This window comes from Xenopus laevis, chromosome 4S (genome assembly GCF_017654675.1).
Source record: "Xenopus laevis strain J_2021 chromosome 4S, Xenopus_laevis_v10.1, whole genome shotgun sequence".
Classification (NCBI taxonomy): domain Eukaryota; kingdom Metazoa; phylum Chordata; class Amphibia; order Anura; family Pipidae; genus Xenopus; species Xenopus laevis.
Window position 1 is genome coordinate 127,431,475 of NC_054378.1, and position 18,435 is coordinate 127,449,909.

At 42.2% G+C, this 18,435-nt stretch overlaps 1 protein-coding gene across 6 annotated transcripts in view; it reads left to right on the forward strand.

Annotated features, from left to right (window-relative positions):
* Positions 1-1,694: 1,694 nt before the first annotated feature.
* The window catches only part of slmap.S (sarcolemma associated protein S homeolog), a 107,460-nt gene continuing 90,719 nt past the window's right edge, over positions 1,695-18,435 (forward strand). For 2 of the 6 annotated variants that reach the window (XM_018261516.2, XM_018261519.2), the window contains exon 1: positions 1,697-3,613. In XM_018261516.2, the coding sequence (XP_018117005.1) occupies positions 3,416-3,613 (198 nt within the window). In that variant the 5' untranslated portion in view covers positions 1,697-3,415. Of the gene's footprint in view, positions 3,614-18,435 lie in introns of all 6 variants that reach the window. The other 4 variants (XM_018261518.2, XM_018261515.2, XM_041561835.1 and 1 more) reach the window with 4 other exon arrangements.

Here is an 18,435-nt window from a genome sequence, read left to right on the forward strand (position 1 = left end):
AATCCGACGGGATTTTTAGTCCCATCCGATCGAAATCTGGCCGACTTTCAGCCAGATCTCGATCGGGGAAGCCCGTCGGGGGGCCCCGATACACTGGCCAATAAGCTGCCGTCTGTCAGCAGCTTTTATCGGCCTGCGTATGGCCACCCAGGGGCGATCCTGGCCCCTCCACTGCCTGAGGCAACAGCAGTTGCTGCTGCCCCCCCTTCCCTGAAAATTCACTCTTAAAGTACCAGGAGCAGCATTTTTGCTGCCACTGGTACCTAGTGGGACGCTGCCTCAACACGCCTCAGTGGCGGAGCACCCCTGTGGCCACCTTAACTGTAACAGGAAGAGATCACCTGACTAGAAATACTGCAGCTCTAACTGTAACAGGAAGAGATCACCTGACCAGAAATACTGCAGCTCTAACTTTAACAGGAAGAGATCACCTGACCAGAAATACTGCAGCTCTAACTGTAACAGGAAGAGATCACCTGACCAGAAATACTGCAGCTCTAACTGTAACAGGAAGAGATCACCTGACCAGAAATACTGCAGCTCTAACTGTTACAGGAAGAAGTGTGGAAGCAAAGACAGAACTCTGTTAATTGGCTCATGTGACCTAACATGTATGTTTGTTTGGTTTATTTGTGTGCACAGTGAATACTCCTGATCGGGGTGGGGTTGCTCTTTCCAGCTGTCAGATGGGGGGTCACTGACCCCCTAATTAAAAAACAAATGCTCTGTAAAGGTGGCCATACACGGATAGATCCGCTCGTTTGGCGATGTCGCCAAACGAGCGGATCTCCCTCCGATATGCCCACCTTGAGGTGGGCAATATCGGGCTGATCCGATCGTGGGCCCTAGGGCCCAACGATCGGATCCTAGCGTTCGCCAAACGGGCGGTCGGATCGCGGGACTGCATCAACGAACAGATGCGGCCGCGATCCGACGGGATTTTTAACCCCATCCGATCGAGATCTGGCCGACTTTCGGCCAGATCTCGATCGGGGAAGCCCGTCGGGGGCCCCCATACACGGGCCAATAAGCTGCCGACTTGGTCTGTCGGCAGCTTTTATCGGCCCGTGTATGGCCACCTTTAGGCTGCAAATGTATTGTTACTGTTACTTCTTATTACTCCTCTATTTATTCAGGCCTCTCCTATTCATATTCCAATCTCTTATTCAAATCAGTGCATGGTTGCTAGGGGAATTTGGAACCTAGTAACCAGATGGCTGAAATTACAAACTGGAGAGCTGCTGAATAAAAAGCTAAATAACAAAAACCACAAAGAAAAACGAAGCCCAAATCTCAGAATATCACTCTCCACGTCATACTAACAGTTAATTTAAAGTTGAACAACCCTTTAAGTTTTAAATCTGCCTGCGACCTCCCACATCTGTATCCGCCTCACAATCAGGGCGGGTTATTTTCCTGAGGGCGGGACACACTTGGCGATGAGGTAGGGCTCATACAGGCCCCGCCCACTTACTACACATCATTCTGATCCCTGAACTGTAACAACAGGGCGGAACTCTCCACACAAACTCCAATTTGGGGACGGGATTAATAAACACAGATTCATATCAAGGGTCTCATGAAACAAGCGAGCGGTCTTGCAGCCAGTAACTCATTTTATTGGGCGTCACCTCACAGCCCAGAAGCAACAAGCCGGGGGGTGATGTTGTGAATGGGTTGCCCCAGGTGACCGGCACTCCCAGCGGAAGCGGGCGGAACCATCTCCCATACACCCCTCCCGCTGAGAATAAGGCGGTTTCCTTTGACAGTTTAGAATGGGCGGGACGTGACGTAAAACTGCCGAGGCAGATGATTGGCTCTCGTCCATGCCAGTCGTCTTCCGTCTCCGCCCTGTGCATGACGCCGTTGGCCGGCTGGTTTACTGCTCTGCGGGGAGGTCGCTTGAATCCAGCATGGCGGCGCGGGAGGAAGAGGAGTGCGCCGGGGCCGTGAAACACTGAAGCGTTGGTTAGTTCCAGAGTGAGAGCCTGCGGTCGCTTCGGAAAGACCGTACGTCGGATTAGCAGTTGGTTTGTTTTCCTGGAAGCAGCGCTCGCTGAGTGACTCCCGGCCGGGCCCCGGTTCTCTTGTCCTGGACTCCTCCAGGGGCCCCTCTATAAACTCTGTGCTATTACCGTTCCCGTTTCGTCAGGAGGATGGAAGCGCTTGTGTGTGTGACACCGGCTTCTCCCCGGGCTTAGCTCAGCCCGCCTGTCACTAATTGGTTCTCCCACCTGTCAGAGTTGCCTGTGCTGCCCGCTCTACTGCTGGGGGTCTGCCCTCAGTCTGATCACTTCCGGCTCCTTCTTCCGCCCAAACTCGAGCACCCCAAGGTGTTATCCAGTGTTCCCAGCCCCTGATACCCCGATCCAGGCCACTTATACCCCTTCCTGCCCTCCCCCGGGCCCTGGGCACCCCCACATCACTCTCACTTCCGGCTGCTCTGCAGGGGTTCACTCCAGGTCACATCCAGTCTCCCTGTCTTGGGCCTCCCTGGATAGATCTGCCCTGAGCCTCCTCCCTCCTCAATCAGTGGCATTTCTTGCCCTCCCCAAGTTATTCTCCACTATCTGCCCCAGGCCTGGTTATCCCTAAGCCACTTCCACTTCTTCCTGCTCCCCTGGCGTTACTGCCTGTGCCAGGGTTCATACTACATATTATCCTATAATTCATCCCACAATCAATCAATCTCTGCATAATTCTATTACCTTCCTTAGCCTCCAGGTCAGTCCCAATTATACACCCCCCAAGCCAAGTTCCCTCTCCCTCTCGATTCTACCTGTGTGGCCACTGTAATATCCCAGACACCCCTGGGCCTGTCCTACTATAGTCTGCCCCACTTTGTTTCTGCATATTCTCTGCCAGTCCAGTTGAAACTTGCCCCCGTGATCACAGTTTTCAAACAACTCCAGTCCCTGCCGTTTCCATTTAATACTGATGTCCTGGGATAGTTCCATAATCAGTGTACTGGATAACTTGGCAGAGTCCTTGGATTGGTCTGGATTTGCTGTTTGTTTGGCTTCGAGTGCTGGAGGATCCCAAGCAGACTGGCAGTATATGACGCACTAACAGAAGAGTATCTAACCCTTGGATTGTGCTTGACTTGGAACCAGGCAAGGAAGGCTGTTTTCCATCTGGCACTCGTGTGTATCTGTGCTGTTCCTGATGATGGATTAAAAGTACTTTAGAAGGAAAGCGAAACCCCTAAAGTGCTAGTGGAGGTAGCCTTGCATGGGACCAGTATGGAGCATTGGCTGGAGAACTGGAAAGATTGTTTACAGACTGGCAAGCACTCCTTTTAGCCAAAGTGTGTTATGAATAGGTGACACGATCCACACATATCTGCTGATCGCAGCATTGGGAGTTGATATCCTTTGTTTCTGATTAGATTGACCCACTACCCAAGCTGTCTCAGATGCCTTCAGCCTTGGCAATCTTCACCTGCCGCCCCAACTCCCACCCTTTCCAAGAGCGCCATGTCTACTTGGACGAGCCAGTCAAGATTGGCCGCTCCGTGGCTCGCTGTCGCCCAGCACAGAACAATGCAACCTTTGACTGCAAAGTGCTTTCAAGAAACCATGCACTTGTCTGGTTTGACCACAAGACTGGCAAGGTAATACTCTTTAGGCTGAGCGTGTCTACTAACAGGCAACCCTAGCACACTTTTATTCCTAATTCCTCTGATCCCAAGGTCATGGTTACGGCTTGTTCCAGCTGGAGGGCTGTAGCTGCTCTTCCCCTTCCTTGGTTTTTGGCATGTTGCTGTGATGAAATAAACCCATGTGCGTTCAGGGGGTGATGTGTGTGTGTGTGTGTATATATATGTGTATATATATGTGTATATATATATGTGTATATATATGTGTATATATATGTGTATATATATGTGTATATATATGTGTATATATATGTGTATATATGTGTATATATATGTGTATATATATGTGTATATATATGTGTATATATATGTGTATATATGTGTATATATATATATGTATATATATATATGTATATATATATATGTATATATATATATATATATATATGTATATATATGTATATATATATATGTATATATATATATATATATATATATATATATATATATATATATATATATGTGTGCTCTAGTTGAATATAAAGGTGAAGTTGTACAAAACCCATCTTGCAACTATAGGCTCAGACCTCTGGAATAAAATCCTCATCGTGCCAGTTTTTTTATTGGAAACCAGTCACATACACTGACCTGCTCTGCGTTTCCTTATTTCTCACAAACCTGCGAAACAGGAATACAGGCAGGGCCCACCCGTAGCGCTCGGAGGCGTCCTTTGTTGCACATGTTTTGTCTGTGGGTAATAACAAGTTTGTTTTTTGGTAAACACCCTATAACTAGCTAACATATAAACTAGCATTTAAAGGATCAGTAACCTCTATTTTTTTTTTATTAAAGAATTCGTTAGTGTAGAATGGGAAAAAAAACGCAAATGAAAAGCTCGGTGCACGGTGACGAAGGGGTCGGCACTCTCCAACAGCAAATGGGTAAGAAATCACTGGCACTCAAAGGGCAGGTGCAAGCAGGGACAATTCCTTGCATTTATTAACTGAAAATGCAACGTTTCGGGGTCTGACCCCGAAACGTTGCATTTTCTGTTAATAAACGCAAGGGATTGTCCCTGCTTGCACCTGCCCTTTGAGTGCCAGTGATTTCTTACCCAAAAAAAAATGCAAAGACATATTAAACTTTTAAATCGCTAAGTCTTTATTAAGAAATAACTTGCCGAAACTCCGCTTGCGCTCCTCTTCAGAAAAGGCGACAGGGCGACGTTTCTTTCGGTCAGCACTCAATTTCTCCTCCCTGGCTATCTCCTATAAGGAAAGCAGGGAGGAGAAATCGAGCGACGCAGAATGGATTGCCATGTTGCCTTTTCTGAAGAGGAGTGCAAACAGAGTTTTGGTAAGTTATTTCTTAATAAAAATTTAAAAGTTTAATAAGTCTTTGTTTTTTTTGTTCTACACAAACAAATTTTTTATTAAAAAAAATTGATGTTACTGGTCCTTTAAACTGTCTTACTTTTTTCCACTGGATTCAGCAATGTTCACCCTTTCTCACCATATGGCAAGATTATATCCTCTTTGCTGTTTCTGTGTTTTCATTATGAAGGGCTAGGGATCTCCACTGGAATAAAGTGATGTAAATCGGGTTGTTTATAACTGTTCAAGATGGATTTAATAGTCTTTGCTGTGAGTCAGTATATGGCTCTTTCCCAGGCTTACGTTTCAACATAAAATCAAGTGTTGACTCCTATTGTGAAGGGCATGATGGGACTGAACGTGGGAGATGGTTTTTAAAGGGATTGTTCTCCTTTAAATTAACTGCTAGTAGGAGGTAGAGAGTGATATTCTGAGACAATTTGCAATTGCTATTAATTTTTTATTATTTGTGAATTTTGATTTATTTAGCTTTTTATTCAGCAGCTCTCCCGTTTGCCGTTTCAGCAATCTGGTTGCTAGGGTTCAAATTACCCTAGCAACCATGCACAGATTTGAGAAAGAGACCAGACTACAAATTGGAGAGGACCTGAAAAGAATGAGGAATAATAAAAAGTAGCAATAACAATAAATGTGTAGATCAACAAAGCTTTTGTTTTTAGGTGGTTCAGTAACCCCCATTTGAAAGCTGGAAAGAGTCAGAAGAAAAAGGCAAATCATTCAAAAACGATAAAAAATAAATAATGAAGACCAATTGAAAAGTTGCTTAGAATTGGCTATTCTATAATATACTAAAAGTTAACTTAAAGCAGATCACCCCTTTATGCAAACAGATGTTTGATGACGTTACCCCTACAAAACAGCAGGCCAGACTTTAAAGGCAAATGATCATAAACATTCAATTTTTTAATGCTGATAAAAACAAATAAATATAAAAGTGCAATTATTTGATGGTGTAGCGCACACAGTTCTATGGTTCTCCCCCACAGACCCTTCCCGCTTCACTTATGTGTATAATTACATGTATTTTCTATCGGCTGATTTGTGGTTTATCTATTTATTCCTGTACAAATGGCAAATAGGGATGGATTTGCAGATTTCATAAATCAGCCCTAGGGCAGGTGTATTGCCTCAACTCCCAGCATGCTAAAGCCTGAGTGACAAATAGCATTAGAGATACATCTCGCATTTCTTGTTTTTAAAGGAGAACTAAACCCTTAAAATGAATGTATCATATAGTGAACTTATTGCACGAGGCTAAAGTTTGAGCTTGTCGATAGCAGCAATGATCCAGGACTTCAAACTTGTCACAGGGGGTCACCATCTTGGAAAGTGTCTGTGACACTCACATGCTCAGTGGGCTCTGATTGGCTGTTGAGAAGCTAAGCTTAGGAAACCTGTTATACAGAAAGCTCTGAATTACCAAATGGACGTCTCCCATAGACTCTATTATAATTAGGGATGCACCAAATGCACTTTTTTGGATTCGGCCGAACCCCCGAATCCTTTGTGAAAGCCGAATACCGAACCGAATACGAACCCTAATTGCATATGCCAATTAGGGGTGGGAAGGGGAATCATTTTTTTACTTCCTTGTTTTCTGACAAAAAGTCACACCGTTTCCGCCCGCCCCTAATTTGCATATGCAAATTAGGATTTGGTTTGGCCGGGCAGAAGGATTCGGACGAATCCTGCTGAAAAAGGCTGAATCCTGGCCGAATCCCGAACCGAATCCTGGATTTGGTGCATCCCTAATTATAATGAAATAATCCAAAATTTTATAAATGATTTCCGTGTAATAATAAAACAGTCGCTTGTACTTGAAACCAACTAAGATATAATTAATCCGTATTTCAGGCAAAACCAGCCTATTGGGTTTATTTAATGTTAATATGATTTTCTCATAGATTTAAGATATGAAGATCCAAATTATGGAAAGATCCATTATCCGGAAAACCCTAGGCCCAGAGCATTATTGATATTTCAGCAATACACTATTCTGTGTGTGTGTGTGTAATATACAGAATTATCCAGAATGCTCGGGGCTTTCCGTATAATGGATCGTTCTGTAATTTGGATCTTCATATCTTAAGTCTAAATAAAACATTAAATAAACCCAATAGGCTGGTTTTGCTTCCAATAAGGATTAATTTTATCTTAGTTGGGATCAAGTACAAGGTACTGTTTTATTATTACAGAAAAAAAGGGAATCCTTTTTAAAAATTTAGATTATTTGATTATAATGGAGTCTATGGGAGATGTTCATTCCGTAATTCGGAACATTCTGCATAACGGGTTTGTGGATAATGGGTCCTATACCTGTACATGCCTTTATTAACAGGCTTTGGCTTTTGGCACATTTCTTCCTATGCTTGTTACTTGCCGTGCTGCCAAAGAAGAAACTGCTTAAGATAATTATTAATGGCTTAATGCCATGTGCGGAACTGTATAATTTTTAATTTAAAACCCATTGGGATTGCCGCAGTGTTTTCTGTGCAGTAATCCATGAAACTGTGTTTAAAATTCACAGTGGGTGGCATCTGAAATCCACCTCTTCCACGTCTCGGCGGAACGTTGTGATTTGTAGTCGCGCTGCTTCTATTGTGTGTAGAAAAAGCGTAGAGATGATGGCTAGTGTCGCTTTTAACGTTCACTTACAGCTTCTACCCCTACTGTTGTTTTCTATCTGATAGATTTTGGGTTATTAACATGGAATCCACTGAATAGGGTGGAATGAAACGGAAACCGTAAAACAGACCTCCCAACATTTTGGAAATAGAAAGAGGGACAAAAAGATTTTGCCGAGCAAAGCGCGGTTGATTTTCTGACCATGCCCATTTCTGTGGCCACACCCCCTAATTACCATGTTCATTTTACAAAATTTGGCAGGTTATGAAAGTTTGAACACATTTCTTTGGTTTTACTGTATGTGTTATTACAGTTTTATGAAGGTGAATTGCCCTTTAAGCTGCAAGTCACCGTTTCCTCCAAGAGACCTGCTTATCTTAAATAGTTACAATTGTTTCTTTGCTTATCTTAAATTGTTACAAAAGTATCTTAAATGCACCTGCACGTATTCTGGGCTGCCAATTAAGTTTTAGAAACGTTCTAAACATTTTCTGGCTTTTCAGTGCAGGAGATCAAAGAGAAAGTCTGGACGTTTCAGTAACAATCCGGGAGCTGTCAAAATTGGGACTGTCCCCGGAAAAACGGGACATTTGGGAGGTATGCGTAAGGGCACCCAGCAAACACTTTAGATTCTGTGCAACAAGAACTCCCACTAAAGTCTTGTAGGAGCTCTAGAGCAAAAATTCCATGTGCTTTCAACCTCAATATTATCCTTTATTTACAGCGTGCCAAAACATTTACACAACACTTTACACAGATTTTGTTCATCGTTTGCACCAGAACCGCCCCATTGGAGCTTACAATCTAAGGCAGCCATGTCAAACTGTGCTTTATGTGGCCCCTAGACCCTTCCTATACTTAAATATAATTAAATGTTCCCAGCGGATTGTTTTTGCTTCCAATAAGGATTAATTATATGTTAGTTGGGGATCAAGTACAAGCGGCTGTTTTATTATTACACAGAAAAAGGAAATCATTTTGAAAAGTATGGAGTCTGTGGTTGATTCCCATAATTTGGAAGCTTTCTGGATAATGGGTTTCAGGATAACAGATGTCATACCTGTATACTATAGTATTGTTTTTCTGCTGTCTTTTTAAATAGTTCCCCCCGTATGAGTTTTACCAACATAATTTGGCCCTTCATTCACTTATCCAAATTCCCTCATTATTCTGCCCTAGAGCCACCCTCCCTTACAGCCAGGTGGGACTCTCTTGACCAGTTTATGTCAAATTGTCAATCTAAAATATATATATAATTCTTATTATTTTATATATGTACGTCACTCTTTTTAAAAACACCACTTTCTATAATGGCAGCTTCCTTGGCTCCTGTGTTCAGGGTGGGCAGTTTTTACTTTTGGAAGTGGTCAGAAAAAGTTAACACAAGTTAAATTATTATATTTCTAACACGTTTAATATGACAACCCATGCATAGGCATAACTTGGGGCCCAACAGTTACTGAACTACAACTACCCACATCTCTCCAGACAGCCATGGTTTGGTATCCTGTTTAATCAGTGTTGGACTGGTGGGTGCAGGGGATACCAGGGATACTGTACCAGGGATACTGTTCCCTGCTCTCCCAGGGGCCCCAGTGCGCCACCTGCACCCCCTAGGGTCCCCAATATGCCACCCACACCCCCTATAGGGCCACCCGCCCTACCACCTCCTCAGAACCCATGTAAATTCAAAGTACCTTTTGTCCACCAGGGGAGGGAGATCTATGACCTGGGAGAGAGCTGGAGAGGATCGAGTCTAGGCTAACGGGCCCACCGGGTTTTTTCCCGGTGTACCGCCAGCCCAGTCCAACCCTGCGTTTAATCCATTATGCAAAACAATAAAAAAAGGCTGACTTGGCGTGTATTACGGATCAGTATTTACTGTACAACACAAAGCTGGGCCTAAAGAAATCCGAACAAAAGACGCGTCTCCTTGTGGGGTGGGAGCAGCCATCTGTCACCTTGGACAAGGGGAGGGAGAGCAACGAGGAGATTTGCAGCAGACCCTGTTTCAAAGCTGAATTGGGCACTTAATGATGCTGTTGTGCCTTATTTATGTATAAAGTGGAAATCTGATTTTTTGATGAGGCCTGGAATCTCCTTGTTTAGTCTGCAGACCCTGCCTGTTACTACTACAGCTCACATTTGTGCCTTTTAAATGGACTCGGGGGGGATCCCCGCTATACACATGAGTTCTTAGCCATCTGCCCGAATCAGGGACAATAAGGGGCTGCTCGGGAGGGGGGGCAAGCGGGTGCCTATTTAGTTTCCATCTCTTTGTTTTCCTTTCCGAATGAAGCCCGACAGTTTTAAGGGATTGTTCACCTTTAAGTTAACTTTCAGTATAATCTAGAGCAGGGATCCCCAACCCTTTGAACTTGTGAGCAACATTCAGACGAAAAAGGAGTTAGGGAGCAACACAAGCAAGAAAAATGTTCTTGGGGTGCCAAATAAGGGCTGTGATTGGCCATTTAGTAGCCCCTATGTGGATGTCAACCTACATTGAGACTCTGTTTGGCAGTGCACCCTGGTTTTTCTACAACCAAAACTTGTCTCCAAGCCTGGAATTCAAAAATAATCACCTGCTTTGAGGCCACTGGCAGCCAAGGGGTTGGAGAGCGACATGTTACTCACGAGCTACTGGTTGGGGATCACTGTTCTAGAGAGTGATATTCTGAGAAAATTTGCAATTAGTTATTATTATTTGTAGTTTTTGCTATTTAGCTTTTTATTCAGCAGCTCTGCAATTTCAGCAATCTGGTTGCTACGGTCCAAATTACCCTAGCAACCATGCACTGATTTGAACAAGAGACTAGAATAGGAGAGGCCTGAATAACCAGTAATAAAAAGTAGCAATGACAATAAATGCGTGGCCTTACAGAACATTTGTTTTAAGATGGGGTCAGTGATGAACAATCTGAAACCAACTGAACTGAAAAAAAAGAGTTTGAAAGTGTACAACCCCTTTAATTTTATTGCCTTTATTTGAGTGCCTGTTCTACAAATTCCCGGTTTAAAGGGGTTGTTCACCTTCCAAAACTTTTTTTCACTTCAGTTGTGTTCTGAAATAGAAAGTGATTGGAAAAAGTCTATTTGTGACTGTCTTTCTAATATTGAAGTGTAAAGTTTCATTTTTCACCGTCTAAAGCAGATGTGGGAGGGAGGGGTCGTCGACATTTCTATTCTATGTGTACTGTATATTGTGAGTGGCTCCCTAAGCTCAGTAAGTGACAGCAGCACAGAGCATGTGCAGTGAATCAGCAGAAAAGAAGATGGGGAGCTACTGGGGCATCTTTGGAGACACAGATCTTTACTGCTAAAGGACTGTGGTTGCCTTGGGCTGGTACAGAAGCACAAAACATCATGTACAACATTTCTAGTTTTGCAGGTAAAATTTTGCTTCCAGAGATACCTGTAGTCTTTGGAAGATGACCTTTTCCTACCTGATCTCTATTAGATATTGATTATTCTGGTCTTATACACTGGCCGTTAAGCTGACGATTCAGTCATTAGGAAGCAGGCTGGACCCCAGGTATGTTCTTTTTGGCCAACATGTCTATAGCCTTCACATAGCACCAAAAGCCTGTGTCATTTTGATGTTGTTTTAAGAAATAAAGCAAAATGTATTTCGGTTAGGCGTTTAAATATCTAGATTCCAAGTACTTAAATATATTGTATTTTTGACACAGGCGACAATGGTGTCTGTATTTAACAGAGCACAAATATGTGGTGTAGCATTATTTGGAGTTTTTGCTGGCTTGGAGCCAATGACCATCCCCAATGAGACCAGGCAGAAGTGTCCCAACCTGTCCCACGCCCCATGTAAAAATGTTACACCCTCCCCTTGTTGCTTTCCATTGCTTTCTATTTTGCTGCTTGTGTGTGAACTGGAATGGTCTTAAAGGAACAGTTCAGTGTAAAAATAAAAAATGGCTAAACATGCTGTGCAAAATAAAAAATGTATCTAATATAGTTAGTTAACAAAAATGTAATGTATAAAGGCTGGAGTGAGTGGATGTGTAACATAATAGCCAGAACACTACTTCCTGCTTTTCAGCTCTCTTGCTTTCCACTGATTGGTTACCAGGCAGTAACCAATCAGAGACTTGAGGGGAGGTCACATGGGACATAACTGTTGCTTTTGAATCTGAGCTGAATGCTGAGGATCAATTACAAACTCACTGAACAATTATGTCCCATGTTGCCCCCCTTATATAACTCAGAGTTAGAGAGCTGAAAAGCAGGAAGTAGTGTTCTGGCTATTATGTTACACATCCACTCACTCCAGCCTTTATACATTACATTTTTGCCTAACTAACTATATTAGATACATTTTTTTATTTTTCATAGACTATCTACCCAGTTTTTATTTTTACACTGAACAATTCCTTTAAGGGGGGGCACATGGGACATAACTGTTCAGTGAGTTTGTAATTGAGTGAGCTCTAATACATCTTCTAGGCAAAGGGTGCACCCCCCAAATATTTATTAGCCATAACTGTCAATCAAAAACTGATTCCATCCACTGCACAAAGAGTAAAGAAAGAGTGAATAGTTGTGAAGTTGGTTATTTCATACATTGTACAGAATGTTTAATTGATTCTGTTTAAAAAGTGTCTTATTTCAGTAAGATGAAGTTTATATTATAGATTAATATTAGATTTCTGGAACATGTTTGATTTTATTGTTAACCAGTTTTTAAATCCTTCCAAGCTGAGTCTATGTTTTGTAAGTGGATTCAGTAAGGAAAACCAGTGAGAAGCAGGGTTTGTCCAATCCGCTTCCTGGACTAAATTCTATGTACAGGTATAAAATCCCTTATCTGGAAACCCGATATCCAGAAAGCTCCGAATTACGGGATGGCTGTCTCCCATAGACTCCATTTTATCCAAATAATCCAAATTTTTAAAAATGATTTCCTTTTTCTGTGTAATAATAAAACAGTAGAGTGTACTTGATCCCAACTAAGATATAATTAATCCTTATTGGAAGCAAAACCAGCCTATTGGGTTTATTTCATGTTTACATGAATTTCTAGTAGACTTAAAGTATGAAGACCCAAATTACGGAAAGATCTGTTATCCGGAAAACACCAGGTCCCAAGCATTCTGGATAACAGGTCCCATACCTGTATAAACGAGGGTGTTTTCATGTGTAACAAGTCCCTTGGGTTTAAATGGGCATCTAAGCAACTCGTATTGAGTCAGAATTAGGGATACACCAAATCCAGGATTCCGACTTTTTCAGTAGGATTTGCATTCGTCTGAACCAACATGATATAGAGAGGGATATTCTGAGTCGATTTAAAACTGGTTTTCATTTTTTATTTGTGTTTTTTGAGTTATTTAGCTTTTTATTCAGCAGCTCTCCAGTGACCCCCATTTGAAAGCTGGAAAGAGTCAGACTAAGAAAGCAAATAATTTATATTGTTGTGCAGTCACCTAAGCCTGTCTAACAACATTCTTCTCTCCTCTTGCCCTGTGTTGTGACATGAGTTATACCTGCACTACTCTAGTTACGCAGCCCACCCCCAAATACTCCTTTCTCAGCTGTGCCGGACCTTCTTCTGCACTGGCGACTGTCATTAAAAGAGAGTTCTTTGCATGTAGGCCGGTAGTTAGTCCTGATCATTACGTGGAAGGCTGTTAAACTTGTTGTTTTTATTATAGGTTGCATTACATTTTGCATGGCTGGTTTACATGAAATAACATACAGGAGCCCCATGTTGCTACTAGGGATGCACCAGCTCTACCATTTTCGATATTCGTGAAAGATTAGGCCAAATACCAATCCGAATCCTAATTTGCATATGTAAATAAGGGGCTGGAAAGGAAAAAGTGGAAACCAATTTTTCTTACTTCCTTGTTTTGTGACGAAAAGTCACGTGATGTTCCCTAATTTAGATATGCAAATTAGGATTCAGATCCGGTTTGGCCAGGGACAAGGATTCATCTGAAAAAGGCCGATACCTGAATTCGGTGCATTCCTAGTTAGTACAGAATCCTTTGTTACCCTGTCACTGTGTTTCCCGCTCTGTGAAGCTGGTGGGCTCTGTCCCTGTAAAGGAGAACTAAACCCCCTAATAACAAAATCCTCTACCTACTACCCTAGGTAGTCCCCCCCCCCTTTCCCAGCTGAATCCGGATCCTGCTGAAAAAGACCGATACCTGGATTCAGGGCATTCCCAGTTCGTACAGAATCCTTGTTTTACCCTGTCACTGTGATGCTGGTGGGCTCTGTCCCGGAGAACTAAACCCCCTAATAAGAAAATCCTACTACCCTAGGTAGTCCCTCCTCCCACCCCTGCATAGTTGGTTACCCCTGAAATTGCCCCTGACAGTTTGCTCATGTATCAGTGCAGAGTAAACCCAGCCGAGCTCATGAGCGCCATCTTTCGGATCTTCTGTCTTCTTCGGGTCCTCTTCCCTTCGGCATTTTCCAGCACTTTTGCTACAGGAAAAAATAAACCAGCAACAGGCCCTAACTCTCAAAGTTTAACCAGCACCAAACCGGTGTAATTCCCCAGTCTGACCCTTAGGATTGGACTCCACAAATGTTTTTCCTCGGATCGACGACCGCAGACAAAACGCACGGGATAACTCAGATGGAGTCACACGCGTGAATGAAAACACGGGGGTAACCATTACATTCGACGCGACTGTCGGATGTGGACGCAGAAAGCATCTTCCTCATCAGACAGTCGGACCGTGTAGTTGTTCACTCCGACTTTTCATTCAGTCCAATTATATTTTCACACGAGTGACTCCATCCGATTTGTCGTGTGTGTTTTGTCGGCGGGCGTCGATCTGACCAAAAACGGTCATGGCGTCCAGCCCTAATCCAACCCTAACCTGCAATTGTTGGCCACATTTCAACCCAAACCTGGTCACCCCGCGGATCACTGCTTGTTTTTTGGGTCAACAAGCTCATCACTAGTGCAGACATAGGTGTGGGCTGAGCAGATCAGCCCTGTGTGATTGTAGCCTAATTGCCCTATTTAAAACAATGTAGTAGAAGCAACAGGTATGGGACCTGTTATCAAGAATGCACGGGACCTGGGGCTTTCCAGATAACAGATCTGTCCATAATTTGGATTTCCGTTTGTCTACTAGAAAATCATGTAAACATTAAATAAACCCAATAGGCTAGTTTTGCCTCCAATAAGGATTAATTATGTCTTAGTTGGGATCAAGTACAAGTGACTGTTTTATTATTACACAGAAAAAGGAATTTTTTTTTATAAATTTGGATTTGGTTAAAATTGAGTCTATTGGAGGGAGCCTTTCGGTAATTCTGAGCTTTCTGGAAAATGGGTTTCCATGTAATGGATCCCATACCTGTAGTTATTAATAACTAAGCAGATCTAGAAATAAGATGAGCATATTGGGGAAAGATAGTCATATGAACGGATCCCTCCATGTGTGGCTGGTTATAGGTAGAAATTCCTGGTGGAGGACTGTACTAGCCAGTGTAAGGTAGTGTAGTTTTGCCATTGATTATTCTGAATACAGGAGGTTGCCAGTTTTCCTTGCTCCTAGCAACTCACATTAAAGACGTGGTTCACCTTTGAGATAACGTTTAGTATATTATAGAATGTACAATTCCTAGCCCCTTTGTAATTGCTCTTCATTATTTCATTTTATATTGTTAGTCATTTCTCTTTACAGCTTTCAAATGGGGGTCGCTGACCCCATCAAAAAATAAATTCCTTATTCTGCATGGTTGCAAGAGTCATTTGGACCATAGCAGCCTGATAATTGAAATTGCAAATTGGGGAGTTGCTATAAAATGCTAAATAACTGAAAAACCACAAATAATATCGCTCTACATCATACAAAAAGTAAATTTAAAGGTAAGCAACCCCTTTAATGTCTTTTCCTTGTGTTTCTAATAGTTTAACAAGGCATTATGTGAAATGAACTGTGCTAGGGCATATTCCGTTAGTGGTGACCTCCAGCTGGACTGGAACAAACAAACCTTAAGTTGCCCTTTATATCCTCAGGCAGATGTCTGAAAACTCTGGAACCTCATTTTCTGGTCACTGTAATTGGTGAGAACTTCGTGCTCCTCTTCCTCTGGTCCCTCCTCTATGGAGTCTCTTTTCTGCTGCTTCATCTCGTGTCTGATCTTATTTTATTATTAGGAAAAGGTATTGAGAAATAGTTCAGTTTTTTCCTGTGGTATAGCAAAATGCTGTGTTTATTATTACCCTGTAGAGACAATAGGAACTTGTGATGTGAAAAACTCAACCGACACTCGACCTTAACCCGGCACGATCCTCTCTTATATACCCGCTCCTGTCCCATTGTGATGTCACTAATGGGACGGGGACGGGCCTACATGAATATATAAAAAGGCGTGGGCAGAAGGCTGTGTGCGGGGCGAATGGAGGCTACTGTTAGTGATGTGCGGCCCGACCCGATACCCACGGGTCGGGCGGGTTCGGGTCGACCTTGCAGTGCTCCTCGTGGGCAGGTGCGGGTTGAGCTCTTCTCCTGCTCTCCCCACCCGCCACCTTCAAATGCCGCATCTGATTTCCGGGTTCCTGTTTTATAGTCTCGCGTCTGCTCGCCCCGCCACTTTTGTGATGTCATCGGCGGGGCCGGTCTATAAGAGGACCCCAGAAGCGGGTGCATGCAGGCGTGGGTTAGGGTCGCACATCACTAGCTACTGCCCCAGGACGTACTGTGGAAGTCGGACTGAACCCGACCAAACCCACCCGACTGGCGGGTGGTCCCACTGGCTTTGGGCCGGCCTGCACATCACTAATAGGAACCAAGTTTCTACATTCAACAAAAACTTGTTCCTGCTTATACTATGCTTGCATTTTTATTACATTTAGAAGCAGATTTATTAAGGGTCGAAGTGAAAATTAGAATTTTCTATTTTTTTTTGTCCAAACTTGTGAATTATCCAAACTCGGGTTTTAAATTGAATACGAATTTTGAGATTTATCATGCTCTGGCCCTTTAAGAACTCAAATTCAACTATTCACCACCGAAAACCAGCCGAATTACTGTAAAAGTCAATGGGAGAGGTCCAGGGATAAATTTGGTGATGTTTGCAGCCTTCCTGACATGAGAAATACTCAAATCAAGTTTTTTTTAAATTCGAATTGAATTTGATTTGAGTTTTCGGTCATTTAAATTAGAGTTTAAAACATTTTGATTTTATTAATAGATTTCGATTGGTCGAATTTCGAATTTGTGGAAGGTTATGGGAGTTTCAAAACTCGCATAAATTCAAAAATATGTGCCTCTCATTGTATTTGACCAAAACAACTGAAGTAGGTTCTGCCCTGCTGGATTTTTATGTGGCCTTTTAGCCATTAAACAATGGACTCTAACACAAATCTGAAATCAGCATCTCTAACGTTCATAAATGTTAAGGGAATGATTATCCATTCACCTTTTCTAATTCAGCGCCATTACAAAGTTATCTTTGTTCGTAATGAAACAAATTAATTTATACTTTCATTCAAACTGTTTCAATGGCTTTTAAATTTATCTATGGACGCGGCATTTGTCGACCCCTTTGTTTTTTTTGGCTCTGAAGGAATCAATGTGGCAGAATCCGGATCTCCTCCTGGATTGCTCACTGGCTGGTTCCAGCGCGATTTTGGGAGATGAAGGAGTCAAAATCCGTAATGCCGAGATTATAAACAGAAACATCCCCAGACATGTTGGGAGGAAATTGCCTTTGATTGAATGACAAACACTGCATTCAATTCTCACTATGGTCTTTAACATTATGGGGCAGATTTATCAAGGGTCGAAGTGAATTCGAGGGAATTTTTGAAGTAAAAAAATTCGAAGTCATTTTTTTTAGAGACTACCACCATCGAATAGGATACTACGACTTCGACTTTGAATTCGATTCGAATTAAAATAGTTTGAATATTCGACCATTTGATAATCGAAGTACTGTCTCTTTAAAAAAAACTTTGACTTCAATACTTTGCCAAATTAAACCTGCCGAAGTGCTATGTTAGCTTATAGACCTTCTAGAGCAGTTTTTTGAAGTCGAAGAAAAATCGTTCGATCGAATGATTTTACTTTGACCGCAAATGACCAAATTCGATGAAAAAAAAAAAAACTTCGACTAAGATATTTGAAGTCGAATTAATTCAATTCGATGGTCGAATTTCAAAGTATTTTCAACTTCGAAATTTGACCCTTGATAAATCTGCCCCTAAGAGGAGTACGGACAGAGCTTGCTCTTACCCTCCCAATAAAACCGATTTTCTAAACTCCAAACCTCCCATTCTCTGTTCCTTGGCCAGGTGACTGTATCAGCATTTGGGAAGGAGGGAGGCTGTTTCAGATGAGCAGAAAAGAAAAGGGTTTATTGACTGTACTTGTGATATTATAGTGACTTACTCTTTTATTTCCTCTATTAAAGCATTTTGTTATCATTGAAACAGCACGATTTGTTGACACAGCCAAGTAACCGACATTAATCACAATTATTTCATTGGAGTTTTTTCAGAGGGATATTCTGAGACAATTTGCAATTGGTTTTCATTTTTTATTATTTGGGGTTTTTGAGTTATTTAGCTTTTTATTCAGTAGCTCTCCAGTGTGCAATTTCAGTAATCCGGTTACTAGGATTCAGATTCCCCTAGCAACCATGCATTGATTTGAATATAAGACTGGCATATAAATAAGAAAGGCCTGAATAGAAAGAGGAGTAATAGAAAGTAACAATAACATTACATTTGTAGCCTTACAGAGTATTTGCTTTTTAGATGGGGTCAGTGACGCCCATTTGAAAGCTGCAAAGAGTCAGAAGAAAAAGGCAGATAACTATGAAACGATA